Source organism: Brienomyrus brachyistius, chromosome 23, assembly GCF_023856365.1.
Source record: "Brienomyrus brachyistius isolate T26 chromosome 23, BBRACH_0.4, whole genome shotgun sequence".
Classification (NCBI taxonomy): domain Eukaryota; kingdom Metazoa; phylum Chordata; class Actinopteri; order Osteoglossiformes; family Mormyridae; genus Brienomyrus; species Brienomyrus brachyistius.
The window spans coordinates 13326537-13341204 of record NC_064555.1 but is presented as its reverse complement, the minus strand read 5'-3'; the positions used below and the strand labels follow the sequence as shown (position 1 = coordinate 13341204).

The 14668-nt window shown below is 46.0% G+C and overlaps 1 protein-coding gene across 3 annotated transcripts in view; it reads left to right on the top strand.

The window, feature by feature from the left end:
- The window catches only part of LOC125719377 (multiple epidermal growth factor-like domains protein 10), a 39952-nt gene that overhangs the window by 8491 nt on the left and 16793 nt on the right, over positions 1–14668 (top strand). For all 3 annotated transcript variants that reach the window (XM_048994084.1, XM_048994083.1, XM_048994085.1), the window contains exons 2-5: positions 12243–12353; positions 12946–13044; positions 13178–13278; positions 13510–13602. In XM_048994084.1, coding sequence (XP_048850041.1) covers positions 12244–12353; positions 12946–13044; positions 13178–13278; positions 13510–13602 — 403 coding nt within the window. In that variant the 5' untranslated portion in view covers position 12243. The remainder of the gene's footprint in view (positions 1–12242; positions 12354–12945; positions 13045–13177; positions 13279–13509; positions 13603–14668) is intronic.

Here is a 14668-nt window from a genome sequence, read left to right as displayed (position 1 = left end):
AGGGTTAGGAAATGCTAAGAAATGTTGATCTGAGCCATGAGGTTCTGGAAGAGTCTTAGGACAGGAAGTGGTCCATTTCCAGATAAGACAATTCTGGTGGTTATGTGATCTGGGCAGAGTGTTTACACCTGGCGAACTTCAGGCCGACGTGCATCCTTTTAAAGTATATATGCTCCTCGCTTTCATGTTAAGCAGAGAGTGCTGACGGGGAAGAAGAATTCAGAAAATGTGCAAAAAAGTCAGGCCTTATTATACACCGGCTTTGTAGTCGCACACATCTGCACAGTTGTTTTTTTTTATTTTTTTGCTTTTGTGCGACTTACAGATTGTGATAATAAAGTGCAGCTTTTCTCTTCACCATGAAGAAGTGCAGGACGAGGAGCCGAGTGAGGTAGCGTGTGGGAGTGGGGGGGGGGGGGCTATCAGCCCCAGTGCTTATCAGGGAATTCACTGGCACAGGCCGTACATCCTGCGGCCGAGAGAGCTGGTGGCACGCGGCACGAGGCATGTAGGGGGCCCCTGGCGAAACCCGCGCCTTGGCCGGCTTCTGATAGCGGGTGTTTTAACGGCGAATGCTAAAGCTATGCAGGAGCTTCACGTGGTAGACCAAGCCTGCATCGCAGGGACCGTGGGGTCCATCATGACGCCCTAGGTGTGACCGGGGTGGTCTTGGGACAGCGCTGGCTCACTCACAGGAACATGTTTAAGGTGCCACGCACAGGAACCCCAATCTAGTCTCATCGCCAAGCCGTTCTGGTGAAGTAATCTCCCAAGTGGGGCATCGCTTACCGTCCAGAATGAAATAACGCGCGGATCCGCCCGCTAAATAGCTGCGATAATAAGTATATAAAAAGGCTTCCCGGGTTTTTGTACCTCGCCCCTGAATAAACGTGCCGGCCAAAGCACGCTGGTAATTGGCTGATTCGGACCAGATGCGACGGCAGTTGCCGCTTGTTAACCTGCAGCGTATTCAGCTATTAGTTGCTCCTTGGCTTCCCAAGCCGGCTGACATCCTCCATTCATAAATCCTCGACCCCAGATGCTGGGGGTAGTTGTGAAATAGGTCTGGCCCTCGTGCTGGATGTGGTAATGCTTCTGTGCTAATCTGGACCTTGGACAGCACACTGTTGTTAGCGCTGGGGGCTACAGTCAGGCACTAGGCTTGCCCATGCTACTTGGGTGCATGATTCTTTTAGGTTTTATAAGGGCTATTCTGATTGGTGGGATAGCCCAAGCCCCACCTCCAAAGTCTTTATTGGACCACAGTAAAAGGAAGAGGAGGACAAAGGAGACCTTGAAGTCTGACCTTAGTCTTGCAGCACTATTGCGCTGAGTGGACAGATGTTAAGGACTGCATGGGTCATGGACTCTGTGGGCTATCCACAGGGTGCCCGCATTTTCATGACAGTGAAAGCTGATGTTTTTCAGTGTCCAGGGAGTCACAACTGGGCAGTCTGTCATCCTCGAAGCATGACTGTGACTTGTGGCAGGATGGGGGCGGACGTCCTTGCGATGGCTGCATGCCTTCTCTCTCCAGGGGGAAGCCGGGAAGCAGGATCTTTGATGTCTGCACCATTGTTCCCGGCTCGCAAACAGCAGCCCTGTATTTCCTCTATCTGTGTTTTTCTGCTCCCTCGTTCATCTGTACAAAACAGTCTCAGCCGGGCATCAGCCAATTAGAAAGCTTTAATCTGCACTCTTAGCTGCTTGAGTGATTAATGGCCTATGAAAAGGAAATGGTCTGTATGATGCCAGCTGGACACGTTTCGGCCACAGATGTGCATGTTTGGATTGTCAAGCTGTCAGATGACCATTGTTATAAATGTTGTTTATCTGTTGTGACAATCCACCCTCCCCCAGTATGATTCAGAGTTCTAAACATTTCACAGCCTTGCATTCCTCTCATATATGTGAGCAGAAGGTTGACTTAGGTGTTGCCAACATGGAGCTGCGATTGAGCTGCGATTGGGCTGGTTTCTGAATGCTGGTAAGCAGATTGAGGTCATCAGTCATTCCTCCCCACCTATTGGCTGGTGCTCTTGGGTCAGGTAAGGTCTTAAAGAACAGTAACACCAGGAAGACCAGCTGGATAGGCAAGGTGACAGTGATAGTCACACGTGATAGTCAACGAGAAGTACAGGCGAAATTGAATGGGAGGGGAGACAGACCAGCTTGTGCCACTTTGTGGCATGATGGATGCATGATCGCTCATTACCGCAAATCCATCCAAGTCCTTTGTGTTCGTTTGGAGCTTCTTATATAGAGGCCAGCAGCAGTGGACTATCAATACAAACATCGAGTGGCTTGCGTAATGTTTTCAGTGTCTCCATATTCCTCGGCAGAGCACGGTGTTTGCATTTTACTGGAACTCCTTGTTTTTTGGTCTCCTCTGGGAAGGCGCCCACATGCCTCGGGAGCGTGGCTGAACCCACAAAGTACAAAAGCTGAGCGTGATTGTTGTAATTGGCATGTGAGTGTGCTGTGTGAATAGCTTAGCTTGAGTCTGGTGACCGATCCTTGATCCTCAGCTAGTTTGAGTATAATGCATTTGGCCGAGGCATCGTGGAGTGTGTTCATGTTATAGATGTTCTTGGGTTAGATTTCTGCCTTGTCCCTATTGTTGTCTGTGAGTGTACTTGTGTGTGGTCCCCTCCCATTAAGTTGGCAGTGTTTAAAATGTTCAATGCTATGAAACCACCAAGAAAAGCTCATTGGGGTTCTCTTGTGGGCTGGTGCAACCTTTCACCAAAAGTGGGACTTTCAGATCAGTGATATTTTTGTTCTACAGCTATACTCTGCACTGGAGAATGTAGCTTATTTGAGGTTTTCTTGTTTACTTATCGGTGTATGTTTTAGTATGTTCAGTATTCTTTGACTTCAAGCAGTCATTTCCACTAACAGTTAAACAATTGAGTGGCACTGTAGCAGGTATTTGTCAAATTGTAACTGCCTGAATTTGGGTGTTGAAGGTCTGTTCTCTGGGCAAGGAAAGTCTTTGAGATTTTGTCTGAATCCATCCGTCCATAATCATATACCCAATCCAGGGTAATGCTGGAGCCTTTCCCAGGAATCATGAGGCACAAGGCAGGGACAACCTGGACTGGATCCCAGTCCATCACTGGGCACACTGTCGATCACACACTAAGGGCGGAATAGTGACGCCAGTCCATGTAAACCACATGTCTTTGGACCGGGTGAAGAAACCGACAGAATCACGAGGGAAACATGCAAACTCCCAAAGCACAGAGCCAGGACCGGCAACTGAATCCTGAACCCTGAAGCTATGAAGCCAAAATGCTGTACTTTTGTTGTATAACAAGTACTAATCTGCTGTTTTAGTGTCTGCTGAATGTTTAGAGATGTTTAGAATTTGTGTTGTGATGTGTGGTGGCAGCTTTTGGGGACGATGTCATGACCGCTCATCCTCATCCGGCACTCAAAGCTGGTGCAAGTTTTGGAGATCAATAGGTTAGTCAGTCAGGCACAGTACTGCTCCTTGCGAGTTTCCTGATCGAAATGGACATTATTCTTTAACCTGTGCCTCACTGGGTACCAGGGTTTACATTCAGAGAATCTCATTGGACGAGCCTCAGACTTGCTGTCTAGTTTCCTCAGTCCGTGTTTTCAGGTCCCATTCAGCAGATGAAGGGCAGTGTTCTGGAAGGCAGGAAAGGTGTACCCAGGGCCCTACTCGCCTTCACATATTCCATGTGCTGCTTTCTTTCATCTTTTTGGAGCAGCTCCAGAGCCGGGGCCAGATACGCGCTTCTGTTCCGGAGGGCAGGAGGGCGGGGTGTATGTGCAGGCCAGGGTGGTGGGTCGGCGGGAGGCCCGCATCCTGTTGTTTGTCTTTTCCTTGGATGCAGACGGAACACGAGCGTGATTCGGCCGGCTCGGCTGGACAGAGAGGTGCTGTCTGGTTTCCCCGCCGCCCAGCTGCCCTCGGTCATAACTGTCACGGAACACGGCCATCACAGGGGCGTGCTCTTGTTTAGCAGCAGGACATGAGTTTAGCTCAGGTTTATATTAAAAAATGTGTGAGTTCATGGAGCATTGTCACTTCAGGAGAATGGTATGTAGTCTTAAAGGGGAGGGATGGGTTGAGGAGAATGGTATACTGCCTTAAAGGGGAGGGGTAAGTTCAGGCGCATGTTACACTTTCTTAAAGGAGAGGGTTAGCTTCAGGAGAATGGTATGTCACCTTAAAGGGGAGGGGTAGTTTTATGAGCATGGTATACTGCCTTAAAGGGGAGGGGTAAGTTCAGGCGCATGTTACACTTTCTTAAAGGACAGGGTTAGCTTCAGGAGAATGGTATGTTGTCTTAAAGGGGAGCAGTAGGTATAGGAGAATGCCAAATATCCCTGAAGAGGAGAGCTAAATTAAACTATGCAGTCACAATCTCTGATGTGTCCACAATGTATGTCTTGAATACCTGTCAGTAATCTTTGTGCCAGTTTATGTGATGATCTTCCCAGTGTGACTTTTCACATTCTTTAGCAGTGATCAGTCTCCATGCTTGTTGTTTTTTCCTCCTCATCTTCCTCACTTCAGACCTTCACACTCAGGCTTTACTTCCATGTCTTTCTGCACAAAAAACATAAAATAAAGATTCAGAAATGTTCAGTATGTTTTTGATTGTGCATGCGTTTATTTCGTTTATGTGCATGTAATGGATAGTCCTGACCTCATGGAATAACACTTATCATGATACCTGCAGTATCTGTCGAATGACTCCCTAACTGTATGACTGTGTGATATGCAGTTTGCCTCCTGCGTGCTGGTGCTGCTGTTTTTAATTAGCTTGCTTTATACAACATGAGCCCACGCAGTGGGACCCCGCAGATTTCTCCCATTACAGCACCGTGCACTGATGTTACGGGAAGACGATGCATCAAACGCTGCCGAATCAAAACGGCTTTGGAAAATAGACGTGGGGCAGTGTTTACAAAAGGCTGGGTGCCAAGCGGGTATGGTGGGCAGCACTGCAGGGGCCCACGATGGCTTCCTGTCCCAGCTATGAATGCAGTTTGAGTTTAGCTCCTGTGTGTGTGTGTGTGGGTTTGCATAGATCACATTTGGGGACCAAAATGTCCCCATATTGCAGTAAAACCTGAAACTTCCTTACTTGTGGGGACACTTCTTCAGGTCCCCTTTTGTATAACCTCAATTTTATTTAAAAAAAATTGTAAATGCAATCACAAAAGTAAAAGTGCCAAAAATCTTGTATTTTGGTTGGTTACTTATGGTTAAGGTTAGGGATGGGTAGGGGTTAGGGTGTCGTGATTGGGATTAGGGTTTTTCCCATGGAAATGAATAGATGACCCCCATTTAGATAGGAAGTGTGTGTGTGTGTGTGTGTGTGTGTGTGTGTGTGTGTGTGTGTGTGTGTGTGTAACTAAGGGTGAGCAGATAATGCTCGTTGATGCGGATGACACTTTGAGCTACATCAGGTTTTACAAACTACTTTAAAACTGAAAAGCTCCTCTGAAGTAGTTCAATTCTTCTTATCCTTTACTGGTTTGTTTCTTTGACTCACCCAGCTGTTTCAAATTAACATTAGTGACAGATGTATGATTGTAGGAGACTGACCAATCAGCACACAGCAAGAACTCAGTGCTTAAGTGAAATCAGGTCCCTTTAATTGAAATGGCACTTTACAAATGTCCAGTCACAACAATCATGTCCTGACATGAATTATTTGGTCACGCTAAGTAATTATTACAATGCAGGAACCAGATTTCCCCACAATGTGATAAAAACCTGTAATTTTTTGCCTTGTGGGGATATTTTTTTGGTCCCCACAAGGATAAGCTAGATTTAATAAAAATCTGGGAATGCAATAAAAAAAACTAAAATGATCAAAAGTCTTGTATTTTGTTTGGGTACTGTGTAGGGGTTAAGGGGTTTGTGGTAGGTTTAGGATGAAATGGTAAATGGACTGTGTTTATATAGTGCTTTTCTACTTCTACACTTCTACTCAAAGCGCTTTACATATCATGCACCCTTTCACACAACAGGGGCAGAGGCTGCCAGGCAAGGTGCCAACCTGCTCACCAGGAGCAATTTGGGGTTCAGTGTCTTGTTCAAGGACACTTTGATGGGATCAGGAGGAACCAGGGCTCAAACCTGCAACCCTCCAGTTACCAAACGATAGCCCTACCTCCTGTGCCACCATCTTCACCACCTTTTGGTGCAGGAATGGCAAGTCCTCAGAACTCACAAAGATATGAATACATGGACTATGTGTGTGTGTGTGTGTGTGTGTGTGTGTGTGTGTGTGTGTGTGTGTGTGTGTGTGTGTGTGTGTGTGTGTGTGTGTGAGAGAGAGAGAGAGAGTGAGTGACGGACTGACATCAAATCCAAGGAGTACTTAGCATTAATTATTAATTGCATTGTTTGTATGCTTAGAGAAGGGGTTCCCAAAATAGGGGTCGCGAGATGATTTTCAGAGTATGTTTATTAACAGTTTAAAATGTGAACCCATCTCCCCGCAGATCAGTGAAATCTGCTGAGTGGGAGATGGACTAATTGTAGGATCATGAGTCTCTGGAGGTTGTGGGCTGGCAAATTTTATGGAAGGTTTTTTTTTTTTGGGTGTGGGGGGGGGGGGAGGGGGCTCTATGGATTAGGACTCTGTGCACCTTATCAGAAGGTCATCAGGTCGAATCCTGAAGCTGGCAGAGTGATTTCACCGACGACTCCTTGCCCTGACATCCCACCTTAGGGATACTGATTTCTGGGAGGCAGATGAGGGGCATCCGGGAGGATGGGGGTGCTTGGCTGATATTACGGTAATACTGTATATGTACTGGCAACTAAACTGGAGAGGGGAGGCAGGAAATATTTGCTGACTGGGGTTAGAGGGTGGTGGTAAAATTTGGGGCGATGTTGCAGCGGTAAAACTTCTTGCTGTAATTTTACCACCAGTGACTAGAAAAATGACACATTTCTCGGACATGGTGCATCATTTGCGGTTGTCAGGGAGCTGCTGGCGGACTTCTGGAGCTTCCGGGAGAGATGGGATGTCTGAATGTCCTTTGCTCTTTGTGTGAGGCTTCATTAGGGTGGCTGAGCTCAGTTAGCAGTAGTAAGGAGAGCCAGCTGCAGCTAACATGCAGTGCCTGGTGGGCGGGGCTTATGCAGCACTCAGATGAAGAGTGCCAGTCATTGGTTGGCTTGAAGTAACAGTTTGTCCATCAGGAGAGCACTTTCCCTTCTGGTAAAAGTTCATGTCTGCAAGGTTTTGCAGAAGCTGTGAATACACCTGCTTTGAGTATAAATTTAGAGTCCTGTAAACCCAAATTTAATAGTTTTTTTTGGAACTGAAATATGACTGTCAGTCAAATTTAGATTTGTTTTGCCGCGACATTCCATGGCTTTCCCCGAGGAGGTTTACACATCTAAAAATATCTATTTTTCATGGAAAACATTTAGCGATGCACTGTGAATAGATCACTGTCAGTTTTGTTTTGCTCAAGATACAGGCATTTCAATGCTTTCGGGTTACCGGAGTGAATTAAATGTTAAGACATTTTAAGGATATATGAGAACAGTTGTGTGTAAAGAGACTGTGATGACCTGACATGACCCGGCATCCTACCCAGGCTGCTCCCTGCCTCATCCCCAGCGCTGCCTTTGTGAGCAGCACTGGCTCCACGGCCATCACGATCATATAATGCATAAGCTTGATGGATATATAGATGCATGAATGCATGGATGGATTTTTTGTGATGAGGGTGATCTCAGTTCATTCTTGTTGTAATGCAAATAATGATATTGTAAGAGGAGATTTCATTTCATTAAGATTCATTACTTTATAATTTCATGTTTATTTTATTATTGATTCTTTATGTAATGTATAAAAGATAATGGAACTACATAACGCTTTGGAGTGGAGTGATAGGGTTCTGGTTGTTAGGAGCCGGTACTACTTTTCTGTATGGGCGCGAGAAATAAAGGAGAAGTCTGTCCTCCATGGCTCTGCGTCGTCTCTCTCCACGGCCTGAAAAACAGTTAACGCTGAGATCCAATATCTCACAATATCTAACTCATCCAAAGAATGAGTAAAAGAAAACTGATAAAGAGAGCAAGATCCCAAGTATTTATTTTTTTTGCAAAGTTAAAAATATTGTTTTTGGGTTGATGTCCCTGCAGTGTCTATTTTCCAGATTTTATTGGGCATCTTCTCAAAATTTTGTCCCCGAAAAGCCTCTCTGTCTTTTTCTAACAAACACAAACATACTCATATTCATCTTTGTGGGGACCGTCCATTCATTTCTATGGGCAAAACCCTAGTTCCAGCAATGAGAACCTTATCCTCTACCCAGCTCTAATCTTAACCATAAGTAACCAAACAAAATACAAGTATTTTGGAATTTTTAGTTTTTTGATCTTTATAAAACTAAATTTCCCCTTGTGAGGACCAAAAAAATAGTCCCCACAATGTCAAAATAGCAGGTTTTTATCACACTGTGGGGACATTTGGCCCACAATGACACACACACAGACACACACACTGACACACACACGTATCGCCCTGTCACTCGACGGCAGTCAGCTGCTTTTCCCCTTTCATTATGTTCCCCTTCTTCGAACTCCTGTCCTTTCCAAAAAGTGAGTAATATTTTCTCCCTCAATTAAGAGCTCAACCCCACCAAAGGAGTCAGGGTAGGGAGGCAAAAGCAGAGTTTGATCAGTTCCATGTGTTCAGAGGCATATATTTAACTTATTTGCTAAAATGGGGGGGGGGGGGGGGGAGTGGTCTCTCTTCCCCCGGTAAGACCTGGATGCCTCAGGACAGACAGGGCATTTTATGTCTCTTCATTCTGACTTTAAATGAGGAATTTCATCTCCAAGGGAAGTGATGTCAGTGGTGACCTATCTGATTCTGTAACTGGGCACCACACGTATGGGTCATGGGGGTCAACAGCATGGCTGAAGAGTTTGGAGCAGTAGCGTTTTGGAGATGTGACTTGGGGGGCGGGGGGGAGGGGCTGGATGGGTGGGGGTGTCCTTTTCACGGTTCAGCATTACTGCATTTGCTGCAGTCACGCCTGTCCAATGGGCGAATCCTCTTTTGTCTGAAACCGAACAAGATTCATTGCCTAAAATTTTAGAAGCAGAACCGAAGTCGACCTTTGACCTTGCTCCTAATTCCTAATTTGCAATGGTTGGGGTGAACGTCTTATTTGAACGAATATTTACGTCTCGTGGTGGTTTTATTTTAGTAATAGCTTAAACATTTTAGTCTGTCTTCATGTTATGAAGTTTTACATTTCACCTAAAAATGCAATACATATATCTATCTATCTATCTATCTATCTATCTATCTATCTATCTATCTATCTATCTATCTATCTATCTATCTATCTATATATACATACATATATATATATACATCTGTGCATGTCTGGTTATGTATATATATATTTATTGCAGTGTGCACAACTGGGCTCCTTATGGTCTGGCGGAGGATCCGAGCAGATGAAAGGGACAGAGAGCTGCCTATACAGTTCGAGGCTCATTCCCGTCCAGTAGTGCAGCTGGCCTGAACTGTTCTGGTTCTGTTGACAATCCTCTGGTACCATGGAGATCCGGCTCTAGTCAGAGCTGATCGCTGCCAGCATGGAGCGTGATTAATGAGAGTGAATCTTCTGAGGGAGAAGATGCTTTCCGCTCACCATTTTCAGCTTTTCCACAAGGCGTCCTGATTCCATGCATCTCATGCGCTGATTGTCCGGTTCTGTATCCGTTATTTTGCTTTCTAGAATATAAAGTGAATATGAAGTTTCAGTGTTTTTGTCATGCATGGCCAGTACTTGTGCTTCCTGCAGACCATAGTGACAAGTAAATACAAGAATAACATAAGAACCAGAGTATATGGACAATCAGAAGAGCAGCCATTAATAAATAACAATAAATCACAGTGCTGTCGACAAACAAGCACTTGTGCAATAGTCGTTATTTATGAGATGCTGCTGTTCTGAACAGCATGCTGGGACGTCCACTGCATTTAACTGCAATTAAACTACCACTGGGCGGTATACGTGTCTAAGCATCTAATGCACGTCTGTATCATGTGCAGCCATCAGCACATCTGACCTTTGGCTTTTTTTTTATAGTCCGTGTTTGTTTTGCACGCGGTTCCTGTTGGTGCATAAGAATCCAAATGTGGTTTAGAGGCATTTGCTAATAAAATGATAGTAATGGGGAGGAAAAAGTAATTAAAATATCAAGCGCACAGTAAATAAAATTGGCCCTCTTAATGAATCCCGTTTGCTCCGGCCAATAAAAACTCTGTTTTTCTATGCTGCCCTCCTGCTAGAATGTGGAGCGCATTCCCGAAGCTGTCGTAATTTACTCCGCCGAGCCAAGCGGAGCAGGAGGTCGTCCCTTATCCCCTTCAGCTGCACCGAAACGTGCGCGATTCCCCACTTATTTTCCTTCCATCGGCTCGCAACACAGTATCAGGAGCTGCTCAAATTGGCGAGTATAACCCGCCATTAATCACCTGTAGCTCTCTTCCATCACGTGACATCTCATAGCCAATTAGGGCAGACTTGCGATCTCGCCTATTTATTTTGGCAGTGTTTTTGGATGGCGGTAAATAGCACACGTGTGTCCAGGTGCTGACCGAATCGCTGGACCTGTCCAAGGGTGAAAAACCTACGAATACTTAAGTCTTCAAGCCAGATTTAATCATTTGGACATAAACACTAAGGCAGTTCTTGCTTTTCTATTAATTTGATATTTTTGAGTGCAATGGATATTTATATTTTTGTTTTTATTATAAGACACGGCTTCTCCCCTCCAGGTCTGGAGGTTGATCCCTGCCCCCCATTCCGCCTGCGTCATTCTCCCTGTCTCTCCGATGTGTACCTCCGTGTCCAAAGACAAGGCAGATAGGAGGGTTGGAGTCTCCTACTTGCCCATAGTGTGTGATTGTGAGTGTGTGTCCTGAAATGGACTGGCATCATGCTTAGGGTGCCTCCTGCCTTGTGTTCGTTGTTTCCTGGGATAGGATCTCAGCTCACAGTAACGCTTTACTGGGTAACTGGTTATGATGGATGGATAGCTTTTTAGAGACAGCCTTTCCCATAATGCAGCAGGGCCTGCTCAGTGATTTCCAACAGGCCAGCCAACTAACAGGACTTTCTTTCATGGTCCCATCTGGGGAGAGGGGATAAGAAGCCCCCCCCCCCCTTTTGCTGGATGTGGCCCCAAGGCGGTCGCCGCGGTGATGGGAACCAGATGAGCGAGCCCTGTGTGTTGGTTGGTGTTGGCACAGAAACGGCAAGAGGAGGTGATGCCTTGGGGCTGCAGATAAACAACATTCTGCAAGTGTTCTGGGATCTAACATCACAGGACACAATGGCCCTGGAAGCTCATAGTTTGTGGCCTCGTTGAAGGGACTTACGAGAAATGCATGTGAGCTTAGCAGCTGTGTCTGCACATATGACCTGGAGGATGCTGCGAGATGGACTTAGCAGTGCCTAAGACAGATATTTGAACATGTAACCTCATTTCATTTAGATGGAAGTTCAAGAACCATTTGCTGTATTTTTTGACCCCACAGCATGTTGCTATCTGTTCAAAAAAGCTCAAAGGATGTCCCAAAGCAAGCCAAGAGCACCATCTAGTGGGGTCAAAAAATACAGCAAATGGTTCAAGGATGTCATCGGACTGATTGAATTGGGTAAAGTCGCATTAGCATTTACTAACGTCTATAATACTGCCTTCATGTGCTAGTCGGAAGGGGCTACTTTCCTCTTGTGAAGTTGGAATTGCGAGTATGTCATACTGAAATGCTTTGTTGTTGGAGTAAAATGAAAGAATGGCGGACGTAAAATTTTAGCTAACATGAGCTAATGTAAAACTGATAACTTTGCAAATTTGAACTGGTAACATTCAAATCAGAGGCACAACACTCTGTCCCTATGAGCCGCACACTTCCCATGTTCATAATTAGCGGACACGCTTGTTCATAAGTAGTGCTTAAATTTAGCTTGGATTTTACTGTAATCCCAACTGTAGGTTGTCATATAATGACAGCTAAACTGAGACCCATTGGAGTGTGATTCATTAAGTGGTGGTCAGTTGTTTAATGACACAGATCTCTACCCCCCTTCTGAGTTGGTTAGAAGCCCAATAACATGTGGGCAAGCTGATTGATTTTATGAGCACTCATGTGCTGCTTCTCATGTGCTGGATTTCAAGTGCTGGTTCTCATTATGTTTCCTAGGATGAAGTCCTTAGCAAGGGGCTGGCAAACCCTGCTGATCTTGTGCTCCTTGCTTGACCCTGCATGGTCTTTGAACCCCAGTGACCCTAACGTGTGCAGCCAATGGGAGAGGTAAGACTCAATGTCATTGGCACAGTACACTTTAGCTGTATATGTCCATTCCCTATAGACTTACACCCAGTAGTGCTGTGAGTAGGGGTGCTGAATGTGCATCAGCACCCTCTCTGGTTATTGTTGGTAATGCAGTGTCAGAATACCATAGGTTGGCATACAGATGCCTGTAGTTTTCGTTAAAGAAATACATAGCGTTATAGCTTTATGATTACACATCCAAAAAGACTATAGTCGTTAGCTGTTAATAGGTACCGATGGTCAAAGAGAATAGAATACATTCTATTGGTCATTCCAAATTCAGCACCCTGGACTCAAAATGTCTTACTGCTCCTGTGCTTAAGCCCATTAAATGCAGCGGATTATTTTAGCTGCAACATGTCAGATTACATACCCTCATAGGAATGTGACACATCATATCAAGCCCAGTTCTTTCAGCAGCTTGCTCCCTAGCAGAGGATAGTATTCATGCCATTCCTGATGGTGATAACGGCATTCCGTTACACTGACAGCAGCCACCCACTAATGTGCTTAATGCTGTGTGAATGCGCCCCGTTCCCACTGCTGTATCCTGTGCCCGTTGAATTCGCAGTTACACGACCTCCGTGAAGGAATCCTACGCCCACCCTTTTGACCAGATTAAGGAGTCATGCTCAGATGCCTTCAGCCTGTATACATGCACCCGGCACAGGTGAGTGTTGATCAACAAGGCGTGTCTCCTACCCGTGACAGCTTGGTCCACGTGTGCGTGTGGATGCATATGTTTGTCTGTTGCATGTACGTGCTATAATGTTTTGGTGGATTGTCTCCTGTGTCCTGGTCAGCGTCACATACAGGACGGCCTACCGGCAAGCTGTGAAGATGGCTTATCGCAGGAGGTACCAGTGCTGCCCTGGGTACTACGAAAGCAAGGACGTGTGTGTCCGTAAGTGTCTGATTAGGAGGGGGTGCTCTTGCGATATATGGGGATTGGATGATTCCTGATGGTAGCCATTAGCTTTAGCATTATTATTTAGCATTTAGCGTTAGCTGTAAGTAATATCAGTCGACGGTGTGTGTTATGTATCCGTGAATTACTCCATGTGTTGTTTGTCGTTTGTTGTTCACCCATTTGCCCCCATTCCTTCACTTGCAACTTCATCTCCTTCTCCGTCAGCACGCTGTACAAAGGAGTGTGTCCACGGCCGCTGCCAGGCACCTGATCTCTGCCAGTGTGAGGCTGGCTGGCGGGGGGACGACTGCTCCAGCGGTGAGACCGCCACCCTCCACCCCATTGGTGACCAATGGCATGGGTCATAATTGTCTAAAGCTGCCTCCTCATTGGTCAGAAGCTCAGTGTGGGCAGTTTAGCTTCCTGGACCATGCTCGTTATGGACGCGCGTCACTTCCTCCTTTTGTTGCCCTCTATCTGTCTTTATAGAAATGTTAGCGTCAAGCATTCTGAGGAGGTTAATGCATTTGACAGGGTCTCACAGACTTCTGAGGGCATTCTGTGAACAGGAAACGTTAAAATAACGTTCTTGGCCTGGGAGGCGGCCCATACTGACAGTGTGACAGCTTTGGCCTTAAACTGCAAACCCTCCCTAGACCTCACTGGCAGAATTTGAGTAAGCCCTTCCTGCATGGTTGTGCTATGAGATCGCTGGAGGAAAGGAAAGGGGATTGGGGTTAATACTGTCTGTGCAGGGACGTTCTGGCATTAACTGCGTGCTGAGAAAAGTGGGAGCAGGGAGGAAGGGTCAGAACAATAGCGTGGTAGCGTCTCCCAGGGACGGGCCAGGGCTGCCATTTTCCCACATTCTGGAATGTTCCCTGAGGAGTGGGAAGACGACCTCTATTTTCATGAGACTTGTGTCCGATCTCTCTGTGAAATCTATGATTTCTCTCTCTGTGGCTCACTGCAGTGTGCGCGAAGCTTGCAGTGATATTTGCGTTCACGTGGGAGTGTGCGGTGGTCCGGTTCGACGTAATAGAGAGATCCTGTGTGCATTAGTTGCTTGGCTCAGTCTGTGAGGGCCCGGACTCAAAGCTCAGGATGAGAACGAGGTTAGCGTGGGGGGTGCAGCACATATTATCTTTTAAGACTGCAGAAGACAGAGAGCAGCGAGCAGTGGAAAGGTGCGGAGAGCTATTTCTCATCCTGCCCGGTGTTTGGAGTGAGTCTGCATTTTTCTGCACTCCAAACTGAATTCCATATGTTGGAGTCTGTATCGTTTTTTTTATATATATAATTTGCCGACCTTTTCCAGTGTCAGCGTTAAGAATCAGGGATGGATAGAGTTACCGAAGATGTACGCCGGTTCTCATGGTACCGG